Raw genomic sequence first — 26,125 nt, 5'->3', positions numbered from 1 at the left:
TTCTTTCTGTATATATCAATGAAATTAACTGCATCCTATTTTATTATACTATATTTAGCCCCCTGCCTCGAAAAGGTAGGAGAATTTGGAAGAGATTTTAGAAAATTATTTTAAGAGCAGATCTATACTGTACATTTCATTTTAACAATGTTTTACTAATGTATCATTCCCACTATCAAATTAGTATAAAATACATGATCACTTGGTAAATTAGATCAAAGGTCTATATTGATTATTGTTTTTGAAAATCTAAACTCCATCTTGGTGAAGACTAAATGCTAAAAATCTTGGGCAATAGTAGGAACCATATACCAGAGAGCAAATTATGAAAACCTTTCAGGGGGAGAGAAAACTCCATCTTGGTGAAGACTAAATGCTAAAAATCTTGGGCAATAGTAGGAACCATATACCAGAGCGGAAATTATGAAAACCTTTCAGGGGGAGAGAAAAAGCATTCAGAAATACGTTTATTTTAGGAATGCTAAACCTACTGTACTGTTAATAACAACCAGAGCTACTAGTATGACCTGACAAATAATAACTTTCCAATAGAGCCTTCTTTTACAGTTTTACGAGAAGTCTCATTATAAATACTCTCCTGGCAAATTGTGAATTGAAAGCCACACGTTTCTTATGTTGAAAAAGGATTAGAATGTTTAGTTATAAATTCCAAGGATTAAAGATATTGGAACTATACATATTCAGACAAAGAAAGCTATTTAAGATTGCCCAGAAATATTTTGGAAAAGAGTGGCAGTGGAAAATAGAAATTAGTCTAATCAGTTACAAGGTAATTGACTTCTGTAATTACGTTATGAAAACTTAATCTGTTAGAATGTTTTGCTGTTTAATATTTGTTGGATATATATAGTGCATAAGTGATTTTCAGTGTAGCTTAAAGGATATTTATATAAATTCCATATGTTATTGTTGATACTGCTTAAAGATGAATGATACATAACTCAAAAAAATCGTCGCAGCAGTACATCAACAGGGAACTGCCAGAAATTCAAGCTGGATTCAGAAGAGGACATGGAACTAGAGATATCATTGCTGATGTCAGATGGATCTTGACTGAAGGCAGAGAATACCTGCTTACCTGTGTTTTATTGACTATGCAAAGGCGTTCAACTGTGTGGAGCATAACAAATTACGGGTAACGTTGCGAAGAATGAGAATTCCAGAACACTTAATTGTGCTTATGCGGAACCTGTACATAGACCAAGAGGCAGTCGTTCGAACACAAGGGGATACTGCATGGTTAAAATCAGGAAAGGTAAGCATCAGGGTTGTATCCTTTCGCCATACTTATTTAGACTGTATGCAGGGCAGATAATCCAAGAAGCTGGAGTATATGAAGAAGAAGGGGGCATCAGGATTGGAGGAAGACTTGTTAACAACCTGCGATATGCAGTTGACACAACCTTGCTTGCTGAAAGTGAAGAGGACTTGAAGCACCTACTGATGAAGGTCAAAGACTACAGACTTCAGTATGGATTACACCTCAACATAAAACAAAAATCCTCACAACATCATGATAAATGGAGAAGATACTGAAGTTGTCAAGGATTTCATTTTACTTGTATCCACAGTCAACGCTCATGGAAGCAGCAGTGCATTGGGCGCTGCTGCAAAAGACATCTTCAGAGTGTTGAGGACTGAGGTGCGCCTGACTCAAGCCATGGTATTTTCAGTTGCCTTATACGCATGGGAAAGCTGGATAGTGAATAAGGAAGACTGAAGGAGAATTTATGCATTTGAATTAGTGTTGGCGAAGAATATTGAATATACCACGGACTGCCAGAAGAACAAATCTGTCTTGGAAGAAGTGTACCCAGAATGCTTAGAAGCGAGGATGGCGAGACTTCGTTGCATGTACTTTAGGCATATTATCGGGAGGGATCATTACCTGGAGAAGAACATTGTCCTTGGTAAAGTAGAGGGTCAGCAAAAAAGAGTAAGACCCTTGGGGAGCTGGATTGACACAGTAGCTGCAACAGTGGACTCAAACATAGCAGTGGTTGTGAGAATGGGGCAGGATCGGGCAGTGTTTTGTTCGGTTGTATGTAGGGTTGCTATGAGTCGGAACTGACTTGCACTTAACAACACAACAACAATGAATGAGTATTAAATTACAAGAACTTGTATCAGGTGATAGGAAATGGCACAAGATTTTGAAAAATTCTGGTAGTTTGACATGTGGAATGCTCGATGCCATGGGGTTAGAAATATAAATAACATACACCCTTCACTCAGTAAAATATATTGGGGGAAACCTGTACCTAAATTATTATTATGATAAAGTATGAATCTAATTTCTTATTTCCAACAGCATAAGAAGTGATTAGATACCCATTTTATGTATAAACAGTTCTTTAGTGTCCATTAGCTTTTACTGGCATGAAAAGAATTTTAACAAACCTAATGTTTATAGAACTTCACATTTCCTGAAGTTGGTAATGTATTTTCTAGTACAAAAACAAAATTATAGGAAGTTAAAAATTACCTATAGTATCAAGACTCTGGCTAACATTGAGGAAAATATAGGTACATGTAATACTGTTTTTACTTTCAGTTTTGGTGTTGGATTCCTGGTATTGTCACCTAAGTGCTCATTTTCAGGAAAATCAGATTCTACAATAAATTTACTGCTTAAATTTCAATAAACTTGTGATAACCTCTGTAACCTCTGTAGTCTGAACGTATGTCACATGTCAAGTTCATATCCAGTTCTTCTACTTAACCTTTTTTTTTTCCTTTGTAAACAGCACTTTAATGTAATTTAATTAGGTGTGATTTCTGTGGTTGGATATACGATTTTCTCTTACAGTATATTCAGTGTTGATAAAAATTTGTTTGAAGAGTGTGGGAAACATAAGTTTGAAGTAAAATAGGTTTACAAGTTTTCTTACTGGTGTGAATTTGGAATAAATAAAAACCCGGTTTACGTCTCTGCAGAGAAAAATTGTTATCCATATGTCTTTTATATTACACGTATTTAACTAGAGATAATTTTTTGTTAATTTTGTCAAGTTACCATGTGTAAGTTCCATTTGTTTTAAAATACTAAGCAAAAAGTTCCAAGTTTGCCTTAAAATACAAGTGAAATTAAAGAACTGGATGATAATGCCTATATTTTTGCCTTATGAATTGTGCTGTTATCATAAACCAGAGATGGTTTTGATTTTAACAGGATTCTGAAATTTTGTAGATGTAGAGTACTAACATGTACTCTGTTGTAAAGAATGTGATCTAGTTGTGGATTAATGTTTAGATGTTTTTGAGTATGTATTTTACCTCTGAATATTTTTTCCTTTTTAGCATCAGGGTTTTATTTTATTTTTGTTTACATGTTCAAGTGGCATTTAACTTGTTGACGGTTGTATTTTTTGGTTTTTCATTTTGAAAGTTCATTGTGTGTATTATTGTGGTAATGCTCTGTACTGGTTATGGTTAAATTTCATTTAATGTGAAATGTTTAAAATAAATTTGAAAAACATGACTTCTTATGTATCATACATTAATTTTTATAAATGGACTCAGGCTAACTTTGTCAGGCTCAACTCGGTTAAGTTCTTTTTGGTAGATAGGTTGTGGCCGTGACAGCTGAGGTGGGTGTGATGTAGCCGCTTCTTTACATCTGTCTTCATTATTAGGTTATAATGAAATCATGTCTTAGACCTAAGTCTACCACATGTTTAGACTTTATGAAAGAAACATTCCTTAGTAAAGCAGACACAAACTTGTGTTCATACATTCAGGTCAGTAAGTTCGATGAAGTCCTAGCTTTCTGTCCTTTCAGATTCTCTGGCTAGCCCTATAGTAAAGGTTTGTTAACCTGCTGCCATTGAGTCAATTCTAATAGCGACCCTATAGGACATGGTAGAACTGCCCCATAGGGTTTCCTAAGCCATAATCTTTATGGAAGTCTACTGCCATGTCTTTCTCTCGCAGGGTGGCTGGTGGGTTTGAACCCACTGACATTTCAGTTTACAGCCGAGTGCCTTAACCACTGTGCCACTAGAGCTCCTTTTACTTGTCGTTAGGTGCATACTATAAAACTGCTGTTTTCAATTTTTTTTTCCACTCAGTATATTCTGGAGATTATTCCATATCAATATATGTGAAGAGTATCCTTACTCTTTTTTACAGTTGCATAGCACTTTACCATGTGGATGTACCATAGGGCTTTTAACTAGGCTTCTGCTGATAAATTTGGGTTGTTTCCAGGCCTCTGCCTTTTCAGATAATACTGCAATGAATAGCTTTGCACATTTGTCATTTTGTGTTTTGAGGAGAGATCTTCAGAATGTAGATGATGCATGATTTCTTAAGAGGTTGTACCATTTTGCATTCCCACCAGAAATAGACAAGAGTACCTCATAAAAACCAAAAACCAAACCCAGTGCCATTGAGTCGATTCCGACTCATAGAGACCCTATAGGACAGAGTAGAACTGCCCTATGGAATTTCCAAGGAGTGCCTGGCGGATTTGAACTGCCGACCCTTTGCTTAGCAGCCACAGCACTTAACCACTATGCTACCAGGGCTTCCAGAGTACCTCATAGCTGTTTTTATTAGTCTGCCCACTCAAGGAGGGGCTTATTAAAAGGTACCCTTGGCCTCAGGTTCTTTCTATGTCGAACTATGTCTGACATTGAAATATAACTAAAGAAATGAAAAGTTCCATATTTTTAGTGTACATTAAAAGCTGCTTTAAAATCCATTGTTTGCTGCTGTCCCGTTAGCTCCCTAATTTGATGACCCCATGCGTAATGGTACTATATACTGTGCAGTCCTGTGCTATCCCTATGATCAGATGCAAATGAGACCTTTGTGATCCATAGTGTTTTCATTGGTTGATATTTGGAAGTAGATTGCCAAGCCTTTCTTCCTAGTCTACTGTCTTAGGCTGGGTTCTCTAGCGAAGCAAAACCAGTAAAGCATATGAATATATATATATTTTTTTTTTTTTCAAGGAAATGGCTCATGTGGTTGTAGAGGCTGTAATGTCCCAAGTCTGTGGGTCAGGATAGAGGCTTCTGATACATATAGCTGCCACGGGCTGGTGAACCCAAAATATGCAGGTCAGAGAGCAGGGCTGCTGTTCACGGGCTGTGAAGATCAACAAATCCCAACATTGGCAGGCAAGACTGCAGGTAAGCTGCTAGCTTAAGTCTCAAAAACCAGAGGTCAGATAAACAGGAGCCAGCTGCAGGACCCAGAATGAGCAAAATCTCCCAAGCTCTACCAGAATATTCACCCATACTCAATGCAGGCCACATGCCCAAGGAAATTCCCCTTCAACCAATTGGCTACTCAGAGCAGATCCATCATGGGGGTGATCACATACCAAATCTCAGCAGGGAAGTGACCATCACATCACATGACTGCCAAAACTGAGATTCATAGCCCAGCCAAGGTGACACAATCTTAACCATCACATCTACCTTAGGCAGGAAGCCCCACTGAAACCTGTTCAGCATCATAGCAACACACAAGCCTACGCTGACAAATGAGTGGTGGCTGCACGTGAGATGTATTGGCCAGTGCAGTGAGGTACGTTGTTGAAAAAGGCAGGATCTAAGTAAGAATGGACCAGTTACTTCTGTGGTGGTGACCTGGAAGGAAGTCTTGGAAAGAAATGGGGGAGTGGGGTGCTAGAGGGGTTAAGAGATACCAGAGTAAGAAAAGCACCAGGTTTTTTCAGGGTAACCTTGAATTTTACTAGAGTAGGTGGTTCTCATTTACTAGAAGAATGTAAATCTCCACAGGTTTTAGAGCCAGATTTTAAAAGACATTGAAATACCATATTCATGTATTTGGCTGCATCTGGTGAAGAAATTTTGAGTGGAAACAAGATGGGATGTTTTATCATTTGGTATCTAGGGGAATTTAAGCCATTCATGTTGCTGCCACATTTTTGCATTTGGTTTGCATTTCAGATTAATTCATGTATCTTTTTTTATTACTGTTTTAATGCTGTGATCTGCTCAGTGATCTTAATTACAAAAAGATGAGCAATAATTTTCAGCCAACCAACTTGAAATATTTGCACAGAATTTAGTTCATTTTCTGCAGCAGCACTATTCATCTGCTCCATTAATTTCTTAATAAAATACTGAGTTAGGAATCAATAGCTGCTTACTTTCATAGTGTTTACTATGTGTCAGGCACTAAATGCTATACATAACTGATCATCCCCACCACGACCTTATCAGATATATTCTATTATTATCTCCATTTTATAGTGAGGAAACGGAGGAACCAGAAAGGCTAAATAACAGGCCTAAAGCCCAAAGTAAGTGACAGAGTTTGGATTTGAACCCAGGCAATCTGGCTCCATAGTCCAGGCATTTAATTACATACTCTTGCCCCTCCTTAGCGTGAAAATCAGCAACCATGAACTACAGATAATAGAGATAATCCAGCCATAAAGTGATCACAAATCACAATTCACCTAGAAAGTCTAAAATTTTATCTTTTTTTCAGAGAAAAATGTCAATCCTGAATCAGATTTTCTGGCATTTCTATAGCCCTCAAGGGACAGGAATCCTAACCCTTCTCAAAAGAAGAAGTGAAGGAAAGGGGGAGAATTCCAGAAACCCATGAAGTTTTAGAGGAAGGAGGTAAAGAAATCCCGGGAATTAGGTTACAAATAAAAATATTAGCTGGGGTGGTGTTGGCAGAGAGTGGAGCCAGTCTCATCAAAGGAGTCACAACATTATGTTTTTGCCAAGTTATGAGTGTCTCTGGGGGCTACAGAAAGAACAGACGAAAAACTAGACTTGCATCACCCAAATTATAAAACCAAAACAAACCCGTTGCCATCGAGTCTATTCTAATAACTCATGGACAGAAAGCTCAGGTAGAGGGGTCTTTAGCTAGTTCTTTTACATTCCAGACGGAGACGTTTCTGCCATCTAGTGGTTATAGAGCACACTGTAGGAGTTGGAACTCAAAGGTCCAGTTGCTCCGGATGTCCAGCAAACAATTAATTCACCAAGTGTTTAAAGAGGGTCTACCAAGCGACTCTCTCAAGTCTCTTTCCTCTTTTCAGGAGTAGAAAATATTTAAGATTATTAGTACTTGTAGGTTAGTTTAGCTTGGATAAATTTTTTAATTGAAGATTTTGAAAATTGTGGTTTTTATCTTTAACTGTAGAGTTTATCTTTCTAATAGAAATTAAAGGTGGTTTTTTTTAGGTTTCTAGGGTACAGGTAGAGGGAATCGGGCTTTATAACTGTCCTTGAAATCACAAGCTGGACAACTGCTAGTGTCTTTCCTCCTCAAACCTTCTCCAGGGGTGCTAGGCAGCAACAGTGAGAGGCCTGTTTAAGAAACCTCCCAGCTGCCCCACCTCTGTACTCTCAGGCCTCCGGGGGCTTACCCTGCTGTATAGTACTTCCCTTTGGATAGTCATCATTGATTTACTCATCTTTTCTACTCTCTATACATGTGCACAACTCCAGGACAGAAATCCTATCTAATTCAACTAGCAAGTCGTGGATACTCAATAAATACCTATTCAATAAATGCTGCCAAGGAAGTGTGTCTGATATTTAGCTTGTTCTAGCTTGCAATCCCCAAATCAAGCTTAGCCTGCTTGGGGGAAAATCTCCCTAGTCAGCCTTAACCTAATCTCTTAACCTGAGCATGGGTCAGCTCTTCTGTTTCCCACTTCCCTTTCCTCCACTTCTCCTCTCCCCTCCTTTTCTTCTACCCTAAAATCCCATATATTGGGTATTCAGAGTTATTTATTGTACCTGCTCCCCTCGTCTTTACAAACTCCCTCAGCCAGCTTTTTCCCACTCTAATGAGCAAGCTCAGTATATTTTAATCTTATACTTTTGTGTTAGGTTAACAGAGAAACAAAGGATATTTATTTGGTTCTGTCTATTTCAGGGCAGACAAGTTAGACCATCACGGGCCAACCTCTTAAATCAGGCACCTAGGATGGAGATATAGGTAGGGATGCGTAAAGGAATGATATAACTTACAAAATATTGAATTTTGAAGATTGGAAAAGATGAAAGCTTCTGAGACAAGTGTCCAGGTAGAAAGAAATGTCTGAACAGGTGGCTGCAGTGGTTTTCTGGAATCTCGCTTGCCCCTCAGAACTTTCTCATGCTGATTACCTCTGTCACTACCCCCAGGAGTCAGACCCCCAGGTGTATATACTTGTTTTTCCAAAGTCCTAACTCATTGATTCTTGGCTTTTTTTCAGCGCTACTGAGCTATGATGAACTTTTCAAGAAGGCTTTACCAGCAAAAATCCACGGTTATTGCTGGCTATAGAAATTATGATCTATTTTCTCTTTTATATTTTTTGTTTTCCTAATTCATTTTTGCAGTAAGCACGTATTATTTTTATGATGGCAGGTTTCTAATTCTACCATGTCTGACTTGTCTACACAGCTGATTTGCTCCTAAAGCTCCTCCTGTTCCATTCCATATCCTTTCTGGAGGCCCTGCTGGAGAAGCTCACTTTTTCATTTTTAAACAATATTCCCCTTGATCCTCGCAGAAGGCCTCATTGAGAAAACATGAATGGATTATGGAGTTGATGGCCCAGCCGAGGGTAAATAGTCTAATACACATTCTCAGGTACATATCAGCATAAAAAGAAACCATCTAGTTTACAGAGGCCTCCCCATTTACTTCCTCCTCCTCAGCTTCCTGGAGGCAGAGCGAAAAGGTGGTTTCCCCTGGAATCACACCCAATTTGAGGTTAAAGGAGGCTGTCCAGGTGGCTGGATATTGAACCCTGGACTAATTGGTTGGGACATAGGAACTACTGGTAAGAAGTCAGATGTAAGACTTTTGTATAAATGTCTCCATAAGATCTAGTTGAAAAGCTATGTGATTTTAGTGCAGAAAAATTTGAGGCTGATTTTAAATGTTGGAGCCATTAACAGAAGAAGAGAAAAACATAAATGTTTGCTTTGGCTGCAGCTTAGTAGTGCTAATTACAGTCATTTTACATGAATTCCTTACCTGTTCGGCCTATTACTCAGTTCTTATTTTAATAATTGTCATTAAATAATTTAATTATAAAAGTAAAGTGTTCATATGCTCAAGATGGATAGCTTTTTTGTTTATGTGCCATAACAGTTACCTACTTAAATATAGCTGAGTTGCTTGCTCACACTCTCTAGTGAAATAGATCATGGGATCCACCCTAGGAAAGCATAGCTGTGGAATTTAGAGTCATCCTTAGTTTTTCTTTTTCCTTTATTGGATCAGATCCAGTGGCAATGCCCCAAATATTAAACCAACTCAATCATAAATGAAAAGCTACTCTGAAGGATAAATCGAAGTAAAACTATTTGCAGTGATTGGGAGGAAAAAATTTCTTTTGCTAAAGAGGAGCAAGCTGGGAGAGTTTTCCTTAAATTTACTTTATTTGGTGAGAGTTTCAACATCATTTTTTGCTTTCCCTATAGTAGTGGTGGTTTGTGGCATTTTGATTAAAATGTATTCTGAATTATTTCCTTATATCTTCTGCTATCCCCTCTGAGTAGATTATTCTGGTTTCAAACACTGCAGTCTTTTAAATATAGCATTTCCCCCTAATCCTTTTCCTTCTAAAACAGAGCAGCTTCTTCAAAGGTCCTTTGGGTTGCAGAGAATTCTCCATACCCTCACATTCACATTTTGCAGATAATATAGTTCAGTTCATTCCTTTTGACCCTTTTTCTATTTATTGACTCTTTGGTCAACAGGAGATAATTTCTGCTTTTGGCACATTGGCCAACTTCATCCTTAATTATAGTAAGGTCTCAGATGGATGTGGTTTAAGGAGACTAGGCAGTTTATTGTTATTCTGGTGGTTGGTTGATAGGAAAACACAGGGAAGGAGGAGCTTTGTTTGTTTAGTCAATACCTGAATGTCTCAGCTGAAGCATCCCAAAAACCCCTTCACTGTCAGTCGATTCCTACTCATAGTGACCCTATAAGACACAGTAGAACTGCCCCATAGGGCTTCCAAGAGACAGCTGGTAGATTCGAACTGCCGATCTTTTGGCTAGTGGCCGAGCTCGTAACCACTGCACCACAGGTGAAGTGTATGGAGAGAAATTCATAATAGAGGAGGGAGGCTGTCATCACTTGAACCCACTGATATATATATATATTTTAACCTTGTTGTTAGGTGCCATGGAGTCGATTCTGGCTCATAGCAACCCCACCTACAACAGAACGAAATGCTGTCCGATCCTGCTCCACCCTCGTAATAGTTGCTCTGTTTGAGTCCATTATTGCAGCCATTGTATCTATCCATCTCATTGAGGGTCTTCCTCTTTTTCACTGGCCCTGTACTAAGCATGATGTCTTTCTCCAGTTAATGTGCTTCGTGATAACATGTCCAAAGCACAAGATGAAGTCTCGCCATCCTCCCTTCTAAGGAGCATTCTGGCTGTACTTCTCCCAAGACAGATTTGTTCATTCTTCTGGCAGTCCATGGTATATTCAGTATTCTTCGCCAACACCGTAAGTCAAGTGCATCAATTCTTCTTTGGTATTCCTTATTCATTGTCCAGTTTTCATATGCATATGAGGTGACTGAAAATGCCATGGCTTGGGTCAGGCTCACCTTTGTCCTCAAAGTGACATCTTCACTTTTTTTTTAAATAATTTTTATTGTGCTTTAAGTGAAAGTTTACAAGTCAAGTCAGTCTGTCACATATGAACTTATATACACCTTACTCCATACTCCCACTTACTCTCCCCCTAATGAGTCAGCCCGCTCCCTCCTTCCAGTCTTTCCTTTCGTGATGATTTTGCCAGTTTCTAACACTCTCTACCCTCCCATCTCCCCTCCAGACAGGAGATGCCAACACAGTCTCAAGTGTCCACCTGATACAAGTAGCTCACTCTTCATCAGCATCTCTCTCCAACCCATTGTCCAGTCCCTTCCATGTCTGATGAGTTGTCTTCAGGAATAGTTCCTGTCCTGGGCCAACAGAAGGTTTGGGGGCCATGACCACAGGGATTCTTCTAGTCTCAGTCAGACCATTAAGTCTGGTCTTTTTATGAGAATTTGGGGTCTGCATCCCACTGTTGTCCTGCTCCCTCAGGGGTTCTCTGTTGTGCTCCCTGTCAGGGCAGTCATTGGTTGTGGCCAGGCACCATCTAGTTCTTCTGGTCTCAGGATGATCTAAGTCTCTGGTTCGTATGGCCCTTTCTGTCTCTTGGGCTCATAGTTATCGTGTGACCTTGGTGTTCTTCATTCTCCTTTGATCCAGGTGGGTTGAGACCAATTGATGCATCTTAGATGGCCCCTTGTTCGCATTTAAGACCCCAGACACCACACTTCAAAGTGGGATGCAGAATGTTTTCATAATAGAATTATTTTGCCAATTGACTTAGAAGTCCCCTTAAGCCATAGTCCCCAAACCCCTGCCCTTGCTCCGCTGACCTTCGAAACATTCATTTTATCCCGGAAACTTCTTTGCTTTTGGTCCAGTCCAGTTGAGCTGACCTTCCGTGTATTGAGTATTGTCCTTCCCTTCACCTAAAGTAGCTCTTATCTACTAACTAATCAGTAAATAAGCTTCTCCCACCCTCCCCGCCTCATAACCACAAAAGTACGTGTTCTTCTCAGTTTATACTATTTCTCAAGATCTTATAATAGTGGTCTTATACAATATTTGTCCTGCATCTGGCTAATTTCACTCAGCATAATGCCTTCCAGATTCCTCCATGTTATGAAATGTTTCACAGATTCCTTACTGTTCTTTATGGATGCGTAGTACTCCATTGTGTGAATATACCATAATTTATTTAACCATTCATCCGTTGATGGACACCTTGGTTGCTTCCATCTTTTTGCTATTGTAAACAGTGCTGCAATAAACATGGGTGTGCATATATCTGTTCATGTAAAGGCTCTTATTTTTCTAGAGTATATTCCGAGGAGTGGGATTTCTACGTTGTATGGTAGTTCTTTTAAAAAATGCCAGATAGATTTCCAAAGTGGTTGTACCATTTTACATTCCCACCAGCAGTGTATAAGAGTTCCAATCTCTCCGCAGCCTCTCCAACATTTATTGTGTTTTTTGGATTAATGCCAGCCTTGTTGGAGTGAGATGGAATCTCATCGTAGTTTTAATTTGCATTTCTCTAATGGCTAATGATCGAGAGCATTTTCTCATGTATCTATTAGCTGCCTGAATATCTTCTTTAGTGAAGTGCATGTTCATATCCTTTGCCCACTTTTTGATTGAGTTGTTTGTCTTTTTGTGGTTGAGTTTTAACAGAATCATATAGATTTTAGAGATCAGGCGCTGGTCAGAGATGTCGTAGCTGAAAATTCTTTCCCAGTCTGTTGGTGGTCTTTTTACTCTTTTGGTGAAGTCTTTAGATGAGCATAGGTGTTTGATTTTTAGGAGCTCCCAGTTATCAGGCTTCTCTTCATCATTTTTGGTAATGTTTTGTATTCTGTTAATGCCTTGTATTAGGGCTCCTAACTTTGTCCCTATTTTTTCTTCCATGATCTTTATCGTTTTAGTCTTTATGTTCAGGTCTTTGATCCACTTGGAGTTAATTTTTGTGCATGGTGTGAGGTATGGGTCCTGTTTCATTTTTTTGCAAATGGATATCCAGTTATGCCAGCACCATTTGTTAAAAAGGCTATTTTTTCCCCAATTAACTGACACCGGGCCTTTGTCAAATATCAGCTGCTCATATGTGGATGGATTTATATCTGGGTTCTCAATTCTGTTCCACTGGTCTATGTGCCTGTTGTTGTACCAGTACCAGGCTGTTTTGACTGCTGTGGCTGTATAATATGTTCTAAAATCAGGTAGAGGAGGCCTCCCGCTTTCTTCTTCTTTTTCAGTAATGCTTTACTTATCTGGGACTTCTTTCCCTTCCATATGAAGTTGTTGATTTGTTTCTCCATCACATTAAAAAAATGTCATTGGAATTTGGTTCGGAAGTGCATTGTACGTAGAGATGGCTTTTGGTAGAACAGGCATTTTTACTATGTTAAGTCTTCCTATCCATGAGCAAGGTATGTTTTTCCACTTAAGTAGGTCTTTTTTAGTTTCTTGCAGTAGTACTTTGTAGTTTTCTTTGTATAGGTCTTTCACATTTTTCGTAAGATTTATTCCCAAGTATTTTGTCTTCTTGGGGGCTACTGTGAATGGTATTGATTTGGTGATTTCCTCTTCGACGTTCTTTTTGTTGATGTAGAGGAATCCAAATGATTTTTGTGTGTTTATCTTATAACTTAAGAGACTCTGCCAAAATCTTTTATTAGTTTCAGTAGTTTTCTGGAGGATTCCTTAGGGTTTTCTGTGTATAAGATCATGTCATCGGCAAATAGAGATGATTTTACTTCTTCCTTGCCAAGCCAGATGCCCTTTATTTCTTTGTCTAGCCTAATCGCTCTGGCTAGGACCTCTAGCACAATGTTGAATAAAACATGTTCAGTTTTTAACACTTTAAAGAGGTCTTTTGGAATAGATTTGCCCAATGCAATATGTCATTTGATTTTTTGACTGCTGCATCCATGGGCATTGAGGGCAGATCCATTATTATCCATTACTGTGGTACAATACATATTCCTGGCACTAGGGATATCAAAAGGAACACTAATCTTACATACCATAAATTGTCTTTATTTAAGTATCAAATTTAATTCACAAACTTCTCGGATTATATTAGTAAGGCAGATGGTTTAGGAAATGTGTGTATGGGAAGTAATTTATATGATTAAAATGAAGTTTTGTGTATTATTTACTACTAGTGATTAACAGTATTTCTCAAGCTAATCCAGTGGTTCTCAACCCGGACAATTTTGCCCTCAATAGAGACATCTGGAGACATTTTTGGTTGTCAAGACTCAGGATGCTGCTAAACAATGTATAGGTCTCCTGCCCACCCCTGCTTGTCATAAAAAATTATACAGTCCAAAATAGCAGTAATACCAAGGTTGAGAATTCCTGAGTAAATCCTGTTGGAAGGAGCAAACTAAATGCCAACAGATATTAGTTCGAAGGTACGATGGAAATATTTTCTAGTATATACCTCTAATTCTAGTATACCTCCTCTAATTGGTAAGCAAATTAGGTTTGGAATACATTTGTCGAAATTTCTATTTTTAGGCTAATTTACCAGAGATAAGTACTCCCAGGGACTATAAACACATGTAGGGGACCTGAAGGTAAACAAAATGAGACTGAAGTACAAATAAAGTGAGACAAAATGGTTCCAATCCTTCCTATTTTCTTGTAAAATTTCAATTAATCACTTGCCTTATGGCCATGGGCTGAGAAACCAAGAGGTAAATTATATATGACTGCTTCATTAAAATGTGTTTAGTCTAATGTAATACATTGCTAGTAAGTATCTGCTACGAATATTTCATGATGTTCATCCTTTGGAGAGCACTTTAAAAATCTGTTCTCTGCACTCTAGAAGCAAAAGCAGAAGGTACTTTAAGAATTACTTCCATCTATATATATCTGAGTTTTGGAATCCATTATTAATATGAGCTACTGCCTAAACAGTTTTAAAAAAATATGAAAAGTCCATTGGTAAGAGAGAATCTGGGAGACTCGCCTGTACATGAAAGACATAGAAAAAATGTTTTTTTATTAGCATATGTCAAGGTGATCAAGATTTTAACAAATATCATTAATCCTCACAACAACCCTGTGAGGTAGGTAAATCGTTCTGTAATAAAGCAGTATTATTTCAGATAAAGTGCAATTGCTAAAAGAATAAATCTGCATGAAGAATAACTTTGGTAATGACACCATTCATGTATATTTTAATATTTGTGTTTTTGTATACTTTGATTCATGCAATAACGTGTCCATGGAAAAGTTCACTATAAATCAAATCCTATTTGAATATACTTGAGACACTATTTAAATAAATTCTGTGGCAAATTCCTTTGTAAAATAAATCACTATTTTTTATTTTGTGTAAAAAAGGAATTTTCATAGCATTTTCTCAAAGTGATACAAATATCCACATTTATCGTTCCCATTGTTTGGTAAGTTATGTTAATGTGGCACCAAACTAATGGAAGATTTAATTTACTGAATTAAACCTTGCAATTTGGTATGTGGCAGTGAAGTGTGTTGTCACATAAAAGTCTCCAAATATACTGTGCTTAACGCAAAACCTAAGGCAGAGTCTTTTCTAAAAATGTAAACACTAAAATAGAGGCTGATAAATTTCAAAAAGTATTCTCCCTTGAGACTCTTTTTTTCCTTTGAAAGGAAGAGAGATCTTAGGGTCTTTATAAAGAGACATAATATTCTCATCAGTATAAAAGTCAGTGACTTATATTGCAAATCAAAGCCTCATGCTACCCGCAGATGTCACCCCAAAAATTTAAGTATTTTTTTTTCTGCCAATATAAAATTTACAAGGAAGAGAGATATTCCCAGGCATTCATTTTCCTCTTCAATGTATAAATTACATTTCTATTGTTAGTCCAACATTAGTAAATATCCAGTTGCTTAATACTTTTTATGGTTGACTTATCTGTAAAATGTATTTTAAGACAATTTCCATTAGATCTAGTTATGAGATAAAAGTTTAGGATAGTTAAAAGAATTAATTTGTAACAATAACTTTAATTAAGCCTGGAAGCTTAGATAACACTTAAAATCTCTTGGCAGGTTTATAATGCTTTAGAGCAAGTGGTTGAAGTAATTTTCCATTATAAATAAATAGTTCAAGCCCAGAAAAAACACTCTCACCTATATACTTTTAAACATTGCTCTATGCAAAACAGGTAAATCAATGGGTAAAATCAATTAACCCATCTGTAGGTTGTACATTCAAATCCATACCAGATCCAACAGTGCACTTTGGATTACAGCGAGGTAGGACGAAGAAATAGATGTATTTGGAACTGTTAAATTCACATAAACTGAAATATTGACTTCTACCCAGCTTTTATTTAGATATCCAAAAAAGAAAATTTAGAATTCAAAGGACAAAGTATTTCGGATTCAAGAACAAAATTATAAAAACCGTTGCCGAAGAACCCCCAAACTGTTGAAGTACATATAAATAAAAACTACAAAGGCTAAAAGATACATTTTATTTCAACATAAAATATGCTTGTATGAAAATAACCCAGGAAATATAAAAAAATACAAATATTTTGCATAGATCTTCTATAGAAAACATTTACCTGGGGCTAAACACTGGGTCATACTCTTCTGAAACTAGTATAGTTGAACTATTTCCTTGGATACCAAGTATACACAAAAGAAGCCCTTAATCTGGGGAGCATGGGCAGTAGGGAAACAATGTAATTTAGCATCGGTCTATATTTATTTCTCTGTTGCTCGAATATAAACCAATGATGACAAGAGGAGAAACTCTGGGGGTTTATTTAACAAAATTAAATTCACATTTCTGAGGCCATCATAGTGCATCCAATGTCCATCAATCTGGAAAGCGGCAGAATAATGATGCTCCTCTTTGTTAAATAACGTGGCGCCTTCCAACAAATACCTGTGAGGTAAATGACCAAGTCTAAGTGTAGCAGAAAATCGTAATACTTTGTTCTTAACAGAAATATTCCTGAAATTCTTAACTAAGGAATTAAAAAAATCAAGATTATTTGTATCCTGTTCCCTTAAAAACATATCCACCTGTATAAACCATGTACTGTAACTGGTAATTTGGAGCAAAATGCTTAAGAATCTCTTTAATTGATATAATTTAAGAATTTTTAAAAACATTTTTAACAGATCAATTCATGACCTTTATGGTTCTATTAGGGTCCCTAGGTGGTACAAACTGTTTATGCTCTACTGTTAACCTAAGAGTTGGCAGTTTGAACCCACCCAGTGGTACTGAGGAAGAAAGGGCCTAGTGATGTGCTTCTGTTAATATTATAGCCAAAAAAGCCCTATGGAGCAGTTTCACTCTAACATATGGTGTTGCCACGAATCGGAATCAACTTGATGGCAACTAACAACAACACTTCTATTAAAAAAGAGAAAACACACAGGAATACTTTCCAAGGCAAAAAGTTAAAAGAACCCTATATGTCCTAATTTGTATGCATTTTTTTATATCTATAATGATAAGTAACATTTTATGCTTAAACGATGACCTCCTATATACTACTTTGATTTGTAATAAAATAATAGCCAGCATTGACTGTTTACATTTATGTGCCAGGCACTATTCTAACCACTTTATATGTGCAATCTCATTCAATCCTCACAATAATGGTACCAAGTAGATATTGCTGTCTCTCTTATATACATAAGAAAACTTCAGAAGCAAACTGATTAGGTTATTGGCCCAAGGTTACATAGCATATAAAATGGGCTGGTATTTGAACCCAATTCTGCCTATTCCACAGCCCAAGCATTTAACCACTATGCACACTGCCACTTACTGACTCCCATAGATTCAGATCCTATTCAGAATACATGAATTTAGAGACAGCTATGAGTTTTCAACAATCTTTTCTTCAGGGTTAGTCAAAATCATGATACCAGAGCATAAAAAATGTAAAAGAAATTTATTTTCTATTAGTTTAAAAAAAACACCTACTTGTGGTCAGATAAATCCAAGTAATACGGTACATATGCCAGATCTTCACATTTCCAATGCTGCATATTTAAGACAACAAAAGGGGGTGCCCCATGGCAGAAAATTCGTTGGGAAAATTCTCTTAAGCCACCACACCTAAAATGGAAAACAGGCACGGACATTACTACCGTTGAGACAAAGGTGCCTTTCAATACTTCTGGACTGTCTTTATGAATTTAATTTTCCAGAAGATGGGTAAATTCATAAGGTAAAAAAAAATAGGTAAGCATAATTACCTATTTTAGGTATGGGCAATGGTTTTGCAATTTATTACATGATTTACCTATTCCCAGGAACCCTGGTGCTGCAGTAGTCAAAGTGCTTGGTTGCTCACTGAAAGGGCAGTGGTTCAATTCCACCAGCCACTCCGTGGGAGAAAAATGTGGCAGCCTGCTTCTGTGAAGATTTACAGCTTTGGAAACCATATGGGTTAGTTCTACTCTATCCTGTAGGGTCGCTGTGAGTCAAAATCAACTCAACAGCCACATGTTTGGTTTTTGTTTGGTTTCTTCCTATTCCTAGAAGTTTATAAGCTGTGAGATTATCTGAACTAGAAATGATACTTTCAAAACTCTATGAAAAGTTATTTCTATTTAATCTTATAATCACATGTAGTCTGCTGAACTGATATTAAAGCTTTTATTTGTAGATATATTTTTCTCTCTCTGAGCTGGTTTCAATGAGGAATAATGTCAGAGAGGTGAATTAAATGACTCTTAGAGTCCTCTTTGCACTGGTTCAAAATTCCCTTTTGCATCCTTTTGCCAGTAGGATCTTCTACTAGCATGAAACAAATTATTTTTTTCTTGATATTATCAGGTATTGAGCACGTGGATCAGAATACAAGAAATTATACAGTAAAATCTCGATTAACCGGAATGCTCAGGGCACAGTATTCTGGTTAACAAACATTACTGACTAAACTAAGTTAACCAGAAAACCATTTCTAGTTCACTATTTGTTACTAAAAATGCATCTAAAATATATTAGCTTAGTTTCTGGACTTAATGAGTACAATTAGCTGAACACAGTTTAATTTTTCTTTCTTTTGTAATTAATTAGCTGCAACACCATCCTTCTAAATACTCATTGTACAATATTGTAGGTATAGAAACTGTGAAGAGATTGGGTTGAATATGTTCTGCCCCTCTGGACTTTCTTTTTTGTTTGTTTTATTATGTTAAATTGTTTTGGTTGTCATTTACCTCTTTCTCCTAAATGTGAAGTGCAGAAAAAAATCCAGTAAATTGAGGGTCCCGATTAGCTGGGTTCCGGTTAACCAAGGTTTTATTGTACCTACTCAGCAGTGGGAAAAAAAGAAAAGGCATTTGGCTTTGTATTCATCAATTAGCTGTAATATCTCACTCTATATACTGATATTTGATAATGACAACATAGCATAAAATGGGCATATTAGACTGGAAAACAGCAAAGTAAACTCCCTGAAAACTTCAGTTGCTATTGCATAAAGTATTAATATTAAGGAGCATATCACCCCAGGCATCTTTACAAACAACACAGAAATACTTTTACCTTTAATGCCTATCATATACTTACCCACGCTCTTCACACAGTTCAATCTTGGAACAGAATAACTCATCCACAGCCAGTCGTATCAAGTTTCCATGTGGAATTTCTTGGGGAGGACTATAATAGTTGCAAAATGCATGTTAAGAACTGCTACAGCATTTTACAGGTTAATACACTGTTAGGATATCAAATTTTACAGGTCAATCCATTATTAGAAAAAGCGAGTACAGAAAACATGACTTCTGTTATTCATGTTTGTACATCTTGTGGCTATATAGAAACCAGGTGAATTCAATAAATGCTAATGCATGAGGCTGTCCAAGAAACATTAAATCTTTCTGTAAACTGATCTTGAAAGTTAGTTTAAATTAAACAGTTTTAAGAGGATTCAAAAGATGCAACCTGGTCGGATGGGAAGAAAGTAGGACCCAGAGGCAGGACTGCAATCTGCTAGTTACTTGACTAAATGCAAGTTACTTAGTCATTCCTGGACTCAGTTACCTGATCTGTTAAAAGTTTTTTTTGTTCCCTAAGTACTTCAGAAGTTCTTTTAAATACAGGATTAAAAAATAGGCAAAGGCTTAAAAAAGTATGAAGCAAGTGTTTTAAGTATCTAAGATAAGCAGGAGCCTTGGTGGCGTAGTGGTTATGACCTCAGCTGCTAACCAAAAGATTGGCAGTTCAAATCAACCAGCCGCTCCTTGGAAACCCTATGGGGCAGTTCTACTCTGTCCTATAGGGTTTCTATGAATCGGAATTGACTCTACGGTAATGGGTTTGGGTTTTTTTGGGTTATGATAAGCATAAGGAGCCCTTGTAGCTCAGTGGCTAAATGCTCGGCTACTAACCAAAAGGTTAGTGGTTTGAACCCACCAGCTGCTCCACAGGAGAAAGATGTGGCAGTCTGCTTCTGTAAAGATTACAGCCTTGGAAACCCTATGGGGCAGTTCTACTCTGTCCTGTAGGGCTGCTGAATCAGAATTGATTTGACAGCAACAGATGAGATAGCACAAAATGTTAGTATTAATACAGAACTGTAAATATTTCATTATAGTTTCAAAGCCTTTACAAATTGAATAGATATTACTTTAAGGAAAAAAAAAAAAAAAAGGAGCCCTGGTGACAGAGTGGTTAAGTGCTGGGCTACTAACCAAAAGGTCCGTGGTTTGAACCGAACAATTGCTCTGTAGGAGAGATATGTGGCAGTCTGCTTCCACACAGATTACAGTCTAGGAAACCCTACGGGGCAGTTCTACTCTGTCCTATAGGTCGCTATGAGTTAGAACTGCCTCGATGGCAATGGGTTGGTTGTTGGTTGACTTATTCCTAATAAATCAAACCAAACCCATTGCTGTCAAGTCGATTCCGACTCATGGCGACCCCATGGGGCAGGCAGAACTGCCCCATATAGTTTCCAAGGAGTGTCTGGTGGATTTGAACTGCTGACCTTTTGGTTAGCAGCCGCAGGACTTAACCACTACGCCACCAGGGTTTCCTATTCCCGTTAGAGATTTCAAATAAAACTCATCATACCAGCAACACAACTTACTCTGTGTCATGTAACATTTCATTAACATACAGCATCAAACTACTATACACCAACAAATAAAAGTTAAAAATAGCCAGAAATTGTCAGATCTATAATGGACAGGGTTTACTAGTCTTGACTTCTTCTATTGAGGAATTTCTTATATTCAAATTGGCAAAAGATTTAGGCAGGAGTTCAATGAAATTTTCTGGCTAAAGGATATATAAAATGGCATACTAACATGGTTCAATTTCTGACAAAATTCAAGACAGCAAGCTGAGAAGTAATTTTTTTTTGCCCCCATTTGCTGGAGGAAGCACTGAAATAGAGTACTTAAGAATACATGTACATTTTACTCTTGGTACAAAAACATTTTAATTAAAAATGTTCCTATTTCAGGTGGAACATAAAATTCACTAAATGCACAGAAAATATTTAAGACTTAAAAGCTACTAGCATTGCCTAAAGGGAAACAGATCTATAATTAAAAAAAACCTTCTAATATAAATGAACATAGCCAAAATAATACAAGAGTCAAAGTGTATTTCAGAAAAGAGCCATTAATTGGTAGAATTTAAATATTTTCAATTTTCCAAAAGCAGTGTGATGTTATATTAAACTGAACATGCTATGAAGAAATGTGAATTTAGTTAGTTAAATTATATTATCTACATTCCCAAACGGGAGCATTCTGTTAGGCTGTTCTTCTGGACCGCAGGGCCAAATACCCCTTCTGACAACAATGTGTTTGGGTCTGATTTTCTGTCCTGTTTTCTTCTACTAGCAGTTATCCCCTTTCAAGCTCATTTCCTGGTAGCTTTAGTGTTTCCCAACACTTCACTAGGGCTTACCAGTTTGGTCTCCCTCCCTGTCATTTACCAGTTTGGAGGTCTGCCCTCTCTCTGAAAGGCAGAAATACTCAGCTGGCTCCCAATACCCTTCCTTAGTCGCATCTCCCTCCTTTCCGGGTGTTAGATCCCATGTTTGAGGTTTCTGTTTATAATTGTGCTCCGGCCATGACATGAAGGAGTACTTTTGATGTTTTTCTTCCTGTGGAGCTAGCCTACCTAACAGACACCTATTCAAACATACCAAAACAATAGTAAGTGCTCTTCAAGAGGCTAAACTAATGACACAAGGAATTAATAGCTATCATATTATTAAACTCAAGTGTAAAACTTTGTATATTGAATAATTCACTATTTTGCTACTGAAATAATTATCATTTGGTTTTGTAAATTCTAAGATGTTTGGATGTGATGGACTAATATTTTTTGCATGGGACCTACTGAGGAGTCTTGTATCTGTGCGTGGTTGCTTTATGGCCAAGGAATAAACAGCTACACAAGTTCTGCACTTGAACAAGTAGTTTGATCATATATGCGTTTGTGTTTCTAAGTACCGTTCATTGAAAAAAAGAAAGCTATCTTATTTTTGCCGAAAATGACAAAACAGACTTGATAGCGACTTACTTTATAATAATTATGCGCTGCTGATCTTCCCGCAGTCGAGTTGGGCATCGCCAGTTCGAGCAGTAACTCTCTTGAATGGTAGACATGAGATTTTCAAGATTTCTTGTAAAATTATCATGCTCATTCCCAAACAAATCAATTATTAATGAAGCTTTATGAACTTCAGATTTGTATTGCTGTTTTTCCATCTTGTCCCAAATCCAAAGTAGCTTCACAGTTGTAAAACTGTAGGTGTCCATTAAGTAAAGAAAACAGTCTATAAACTCTCTACCTAAATGAAGAGAGAGTTCCCTGGGGAAATTTTCATTTTCATTAAGGATGACATATAGTAACATCAAGAATCCGTCTATGGTGCAGGTATTTTTCAGTCTTATTTCAACATAGAGTGGGGTACAGGATACTGCTTTGCGGCCAGCTTTGATAGTAAAAACACCTCCCCAAGGAAGAACAGGCCTCCAAAATGAACGATCTTGGTTATAGTTATTTTTAATTGATGCTTTGATCTCTTCAAACAGTGTCTTCATCCTGAATTTTAAAAGTTTAAAACAAAACACGTAAACTTGTGACTTTGTATGTTAAATGCATGAAATATTTTTAAATGAAAATAAGGTTATCTAAAGATTTAAACTAAGTTTGGTTAGATTTCTCCCAATGCAATAAAAAATAATGTTTTTTAAATAATTCAAGCTATGCAGCATTTTCTTGGCAATCTGCATGGTGCAGGCCATTTTAGAAACTGCAACCTTTTCTTGAGATACAGAATGGCCATTTTATGGGCCATCAGGGTAACTGTATTACTGGTTTCATCTGTGATATAGGAAAATTATGTAATAAAAAATCTTAAAGAAAAATAAAATTGTTTAAAGATATAAACTAAACTTGGTTTGGTGTACTCATATAAACCTCCTTTTGCCCCCAAAATATAAGCTATTCCTCATTTTCTCATTAATAGATGTGGTCCTATTTAAGAAACTGATGTATTAAAATTCTTACCTGGAGTACAGAATAAGGACCATTTGATAGTCTTTATAATAATTACAGTACACGTAGAGAGAAACTATGTAATGACAAATTCTGTTCTAACAGACTAATTCTGGCATTTAACTTGGAAAGATGATATACAAGGAGTAATCGTGAGAACTTAACTGAATAGCAGTGTAACCCAGTGCCATTGAAGTCGATTCTGACTCATAGCGACCCTGTAAGACAGAGTAGAACTGCCCCACAGAGTTTCCAAGGAGGGCCTGGTGGATTTGAACTGCCGACTCCTTGGTTAGCAGCCATGGCAGTTAACCACTATGCCACCAGGGTTTCCCAATAGCAGTGTAGCTAATACAAAAATCATTTCTATTGACTCTGGGCTTTGTACTTACAATTTAAATGGTAAGGATATCCCATAATTTTAAATACAGAGGCCATGATGTGGAGATCTGATTCAGAGCTTGATAAATATTCCGATTCCCCTCCTACCCCCTGTATGTTTTGGTTATGAACTAAAGTGTCCTCTCTCTGTACACTGGCAGGTACTTATCTTTACTCCCACCTTGAGGAGAGCAAAGCATTTTGTTTTTAAGCCTTGACAGTGTTTTAATAAACATGCTTATGTCCTGTGTATGTTACATAAAACCAAATTTAAAAACATCAGAGGAATGAGGTCCTATTGAAATTGTATTCAAAGAATTGTTTTACTTGGGACAAACAAACGTCTAAAGATAACATGGTTTTCCAATGTTGCTTTCATGGAAATATGTATTTTTATGAAAAAAGGAAAGCATCTGAGGAATAGGAACAATGAGTGACTGCGGTCAGTGTCTTATTTTAGCCATCTTTTCATATGCCACATCCTCCCAAGCACAATGTGAATTCAACACTCGATAATAATGCAGACCTCTGTGTTTTGAATTATTTGTGTGAGAAATGAATAAATTCAAAATGATCTTGCAAAACGAGGAGACTAAAAATTCAGTTTTGTAATATATTAAACACACCCACCCACCCACCCACAGAGTTTTAGGCTTGAAACATGACACTGTGGACTCTAAAATATTCAACCCTATATTTAGTCTGAAGTGTACATGTTTATATATAGTTCATTTACACGTTGGTTCTAGTCAACCAATTTTAGGAACAAGAGAGTGTGGCAAATTTGGAGTCTAGGAAAACACAAACTCAGTTTCTTCTCAACAGGACCAGTTTCCTGAACGGATTTTAAAAAATCATGCAGCATTTATGTAAGAATGAAAATAACATTCTTCATGTTGTGATTACTTCTGTTGAATTTCAAAGGTCTTTCTAGCAAGATCCTAAGATTAAGGGCCTGAGTTCAGATTCCTAAATTATTGCAAATGGAAGGAGAACTTAAATCTCTGTAATATTTTTCTTCAAATTAGCTTTTGGACATGACCAAATGACGATTAAGCACAGCTCCGTAAAACAATACTTATACTCTAAGATAATTAAACTGCAATGACGTACACACAGACACACACACATAAAGTATGAAACTAATTTTTGGTCTTTTTCTGGGGGAAAAAAAGGCGAGGGGAGGGGGTTGGAAGAATGAGAGGGCACAATCTAGTTTCAGCATTTACATGTACCAAAGTAATCTACAACAAAAAGGATAAGTAAGATGGAGAGATGGCTGCACACTGCTTTACTTAAAAGTCTTAAGGTTTCGCCACACCGTCAGAAAGCTGTTTCTTTAGGAACTGTATTGAACGCCCAGGGAGAGGTACTTGGTTGGCTGGCATCAACACGCCCTTCAGTTTGAATTAACCTGTCAATCTCCTCGCTTCTCATTTCTCTGGCAAAACGACCCCTTTCCTTTACGGTCATTTCCAAGGGTGACAGTCTACTACACACTGGCCATGAGGACCAGACAACCTGCCCAAGGCATTGAATGATGGACTCCCTAAACGCTAAGGAAAGGGTCCCCTTTCTAATCAGCGCCCCGAAATATTCTTCTGAAAAACACCCAGGCGCTCCCCCATGTAGCCAGCGCGGGGCTTCGGTGCAGCGCGGCGGGGCGCGCTGTGGGCACCTTTCTCCTGGCTCCGGCCACGCCCACCCGGCCCTTAGCCCCGGGCCCGCCGCGCCCTGGAAGGCCTGGCACGGAAGACAGGTCCCGGACGGCGGGCGGGTCCCCGAACCAGGAGCCGGTGAGACGGCCAGGCGCCACCAACCCGGCAGTGCCCACCAAGCGCCTGAGACTGCGGGCAAATGAGGGTAGGAGTGGAGGGCCGGCCGCGAAAAGCGTTCCCACACCGGCCAGTCTCCGTCCACCAGGAAGCCGACTCCTCGTACCTCCCCGGGGACCGAAAACCGCCGGTGCCGCCGCACCCGTCTTCGCCGCCGCTTGCTCATGGAGAGCCAGAGCTGCCGCCGCCGCCGCCTCATCTACTAATACCGCTGGCTGTCTCGGCCTCCCCCGGCCTCAGTGTTGGGCTCCGGTACGGCCTCCATCGCACCCGCTGCGGGCGGGAGCCACCGCAGCTCCAGCGCCCAGGCCGATCCGACCGGACCCACGGAGCCAGCACCGCGGGACGCGTCGCTTCTTATTACGGAGAAAGATTCGGTGCGACCTCCGCCCCCCTCCCCCAGCCCCTAGCAGCCAGACGGCACCGCTGCGCAGGCGCAAAGACGCCCCGGCCAAACGTGCGCGTGTAGAGTGTGTATACAGTATCCAGATTTGTCCAATGACAATCAGGATCAGGTGCGGGGGGCGGGACCTCGCCGAGAGGAGCGGCGTTCCAACATTGGGAGGGTGGGTGGGGCACCCGGAAGTGGGCAGAGTTTGCTCGAAGGCGGGGCTCTGTAGGCAAACACGCGTGGCTTTTGAGGTTTGTGCCATTTTAGGTATTTAGTTGTTTTTAGCTTGTGTTTCTAGGTCTTACCGTCTCACTTTATTAACTCAGAAGGGGAAAGCTTGGGTTCTGAAGTAAGTTACTAATTATTAAAGCTTCTGACTTAGGTATAAAAAAAAAGTATATATTTAGAAAAAAACGAAGTAGAG

The 26,125-nt window shown here is 38.3% G+C and overlaps 1 protein-coding gene across 4 annotated transcripts; it reads right to left on the bottom strand.

The window, feature by feature from the left end:
- Positions 1-11,600: 11,600 nt before the first annotated feature.
- Positions 11,601-25,520, bottom strand: C10H14orf28 (chromosome 10 C14orf28 homolog). Of its 4 annotated transcripts, XM_064292413.1 has the most exons (5): positions 25,417-25,520; positions 22,114-22,638; positions 19,141-19,230; positions 17,545-17,679; positions 11,601-16,488 (listed from the first exon to the last, which is right to left on the bottom strand). In XM_064292413.1, the coding sequence occupies exons 2-5, from the start codon at positions 22,635-22,637 to the stop codon at positions 16,305-16,307; spliced, it is 933 nt and encodes a 310-aa protein (XP_064148483.1). In that variant the 5' UTR covers position 22,638; positions 25,417-25,520; the 3' UTR covers positions 11,601-16,304. The 4 variants fall into 4 exon arrangements, with proteins under 4 accessions (XP_064148483.1, XP_064148485.1, XP_023401897.2 ...); XM_064292415.1 differs by lacking the exon at positions 17,545-17,679; XM_023546129.2 differs by lacking the exon at positions 25,417-25,520 and having other exon boundaries at positions 22,114-24,101.
- Positions 25,521-26,125: the final 605 nt, after the last annotated feature.

This window comes from Loxodonta africana, chromosome 10, assembly GCF_030014295.1.
Source record: "Loxodonta africana isolate mLoxAfr1 chromosome 10, mLoxAfr1.hap2, whole genome shotgun sequence".
Taxonomy (NCBI): domain Eukaryota; kingdom Metazoa; phylum Chordata; class Mammalia; order Proboscidea; family Elephantidae; genus Loxodonta; species Loxodonta africana.
Note: the sequence above shows the minus strand (reverse complement) of the source record. Positions and strands in the feature narration are given on the sequence as shown.

Excerpts from the sequence above, each read along its gene's own strand:
- C10H14orf28 (XM_064292413.1), bottom strand. The coding sequence starts at position 22,637 with ATGAAGACACTGTTTGAAGAGATCAAAGCATCAATTAAAAATAACTAT. Across the intron at positions 19,231-22,113 it reads CAGCGCATAATTATTATAAA|TCCTCCCCAAGAAATTCCAC; the intron begins GTAAGTCGCTAT and ends CAACTATTATAG. Across the intron at positions 17,680-19,140 it reads GAACTGTGTGAAGAGCGTGG|GTGTGGTGGCTTAAGAGAAT; the intron begins GTAAGTATATGA and ends TTTCCATTTTAG.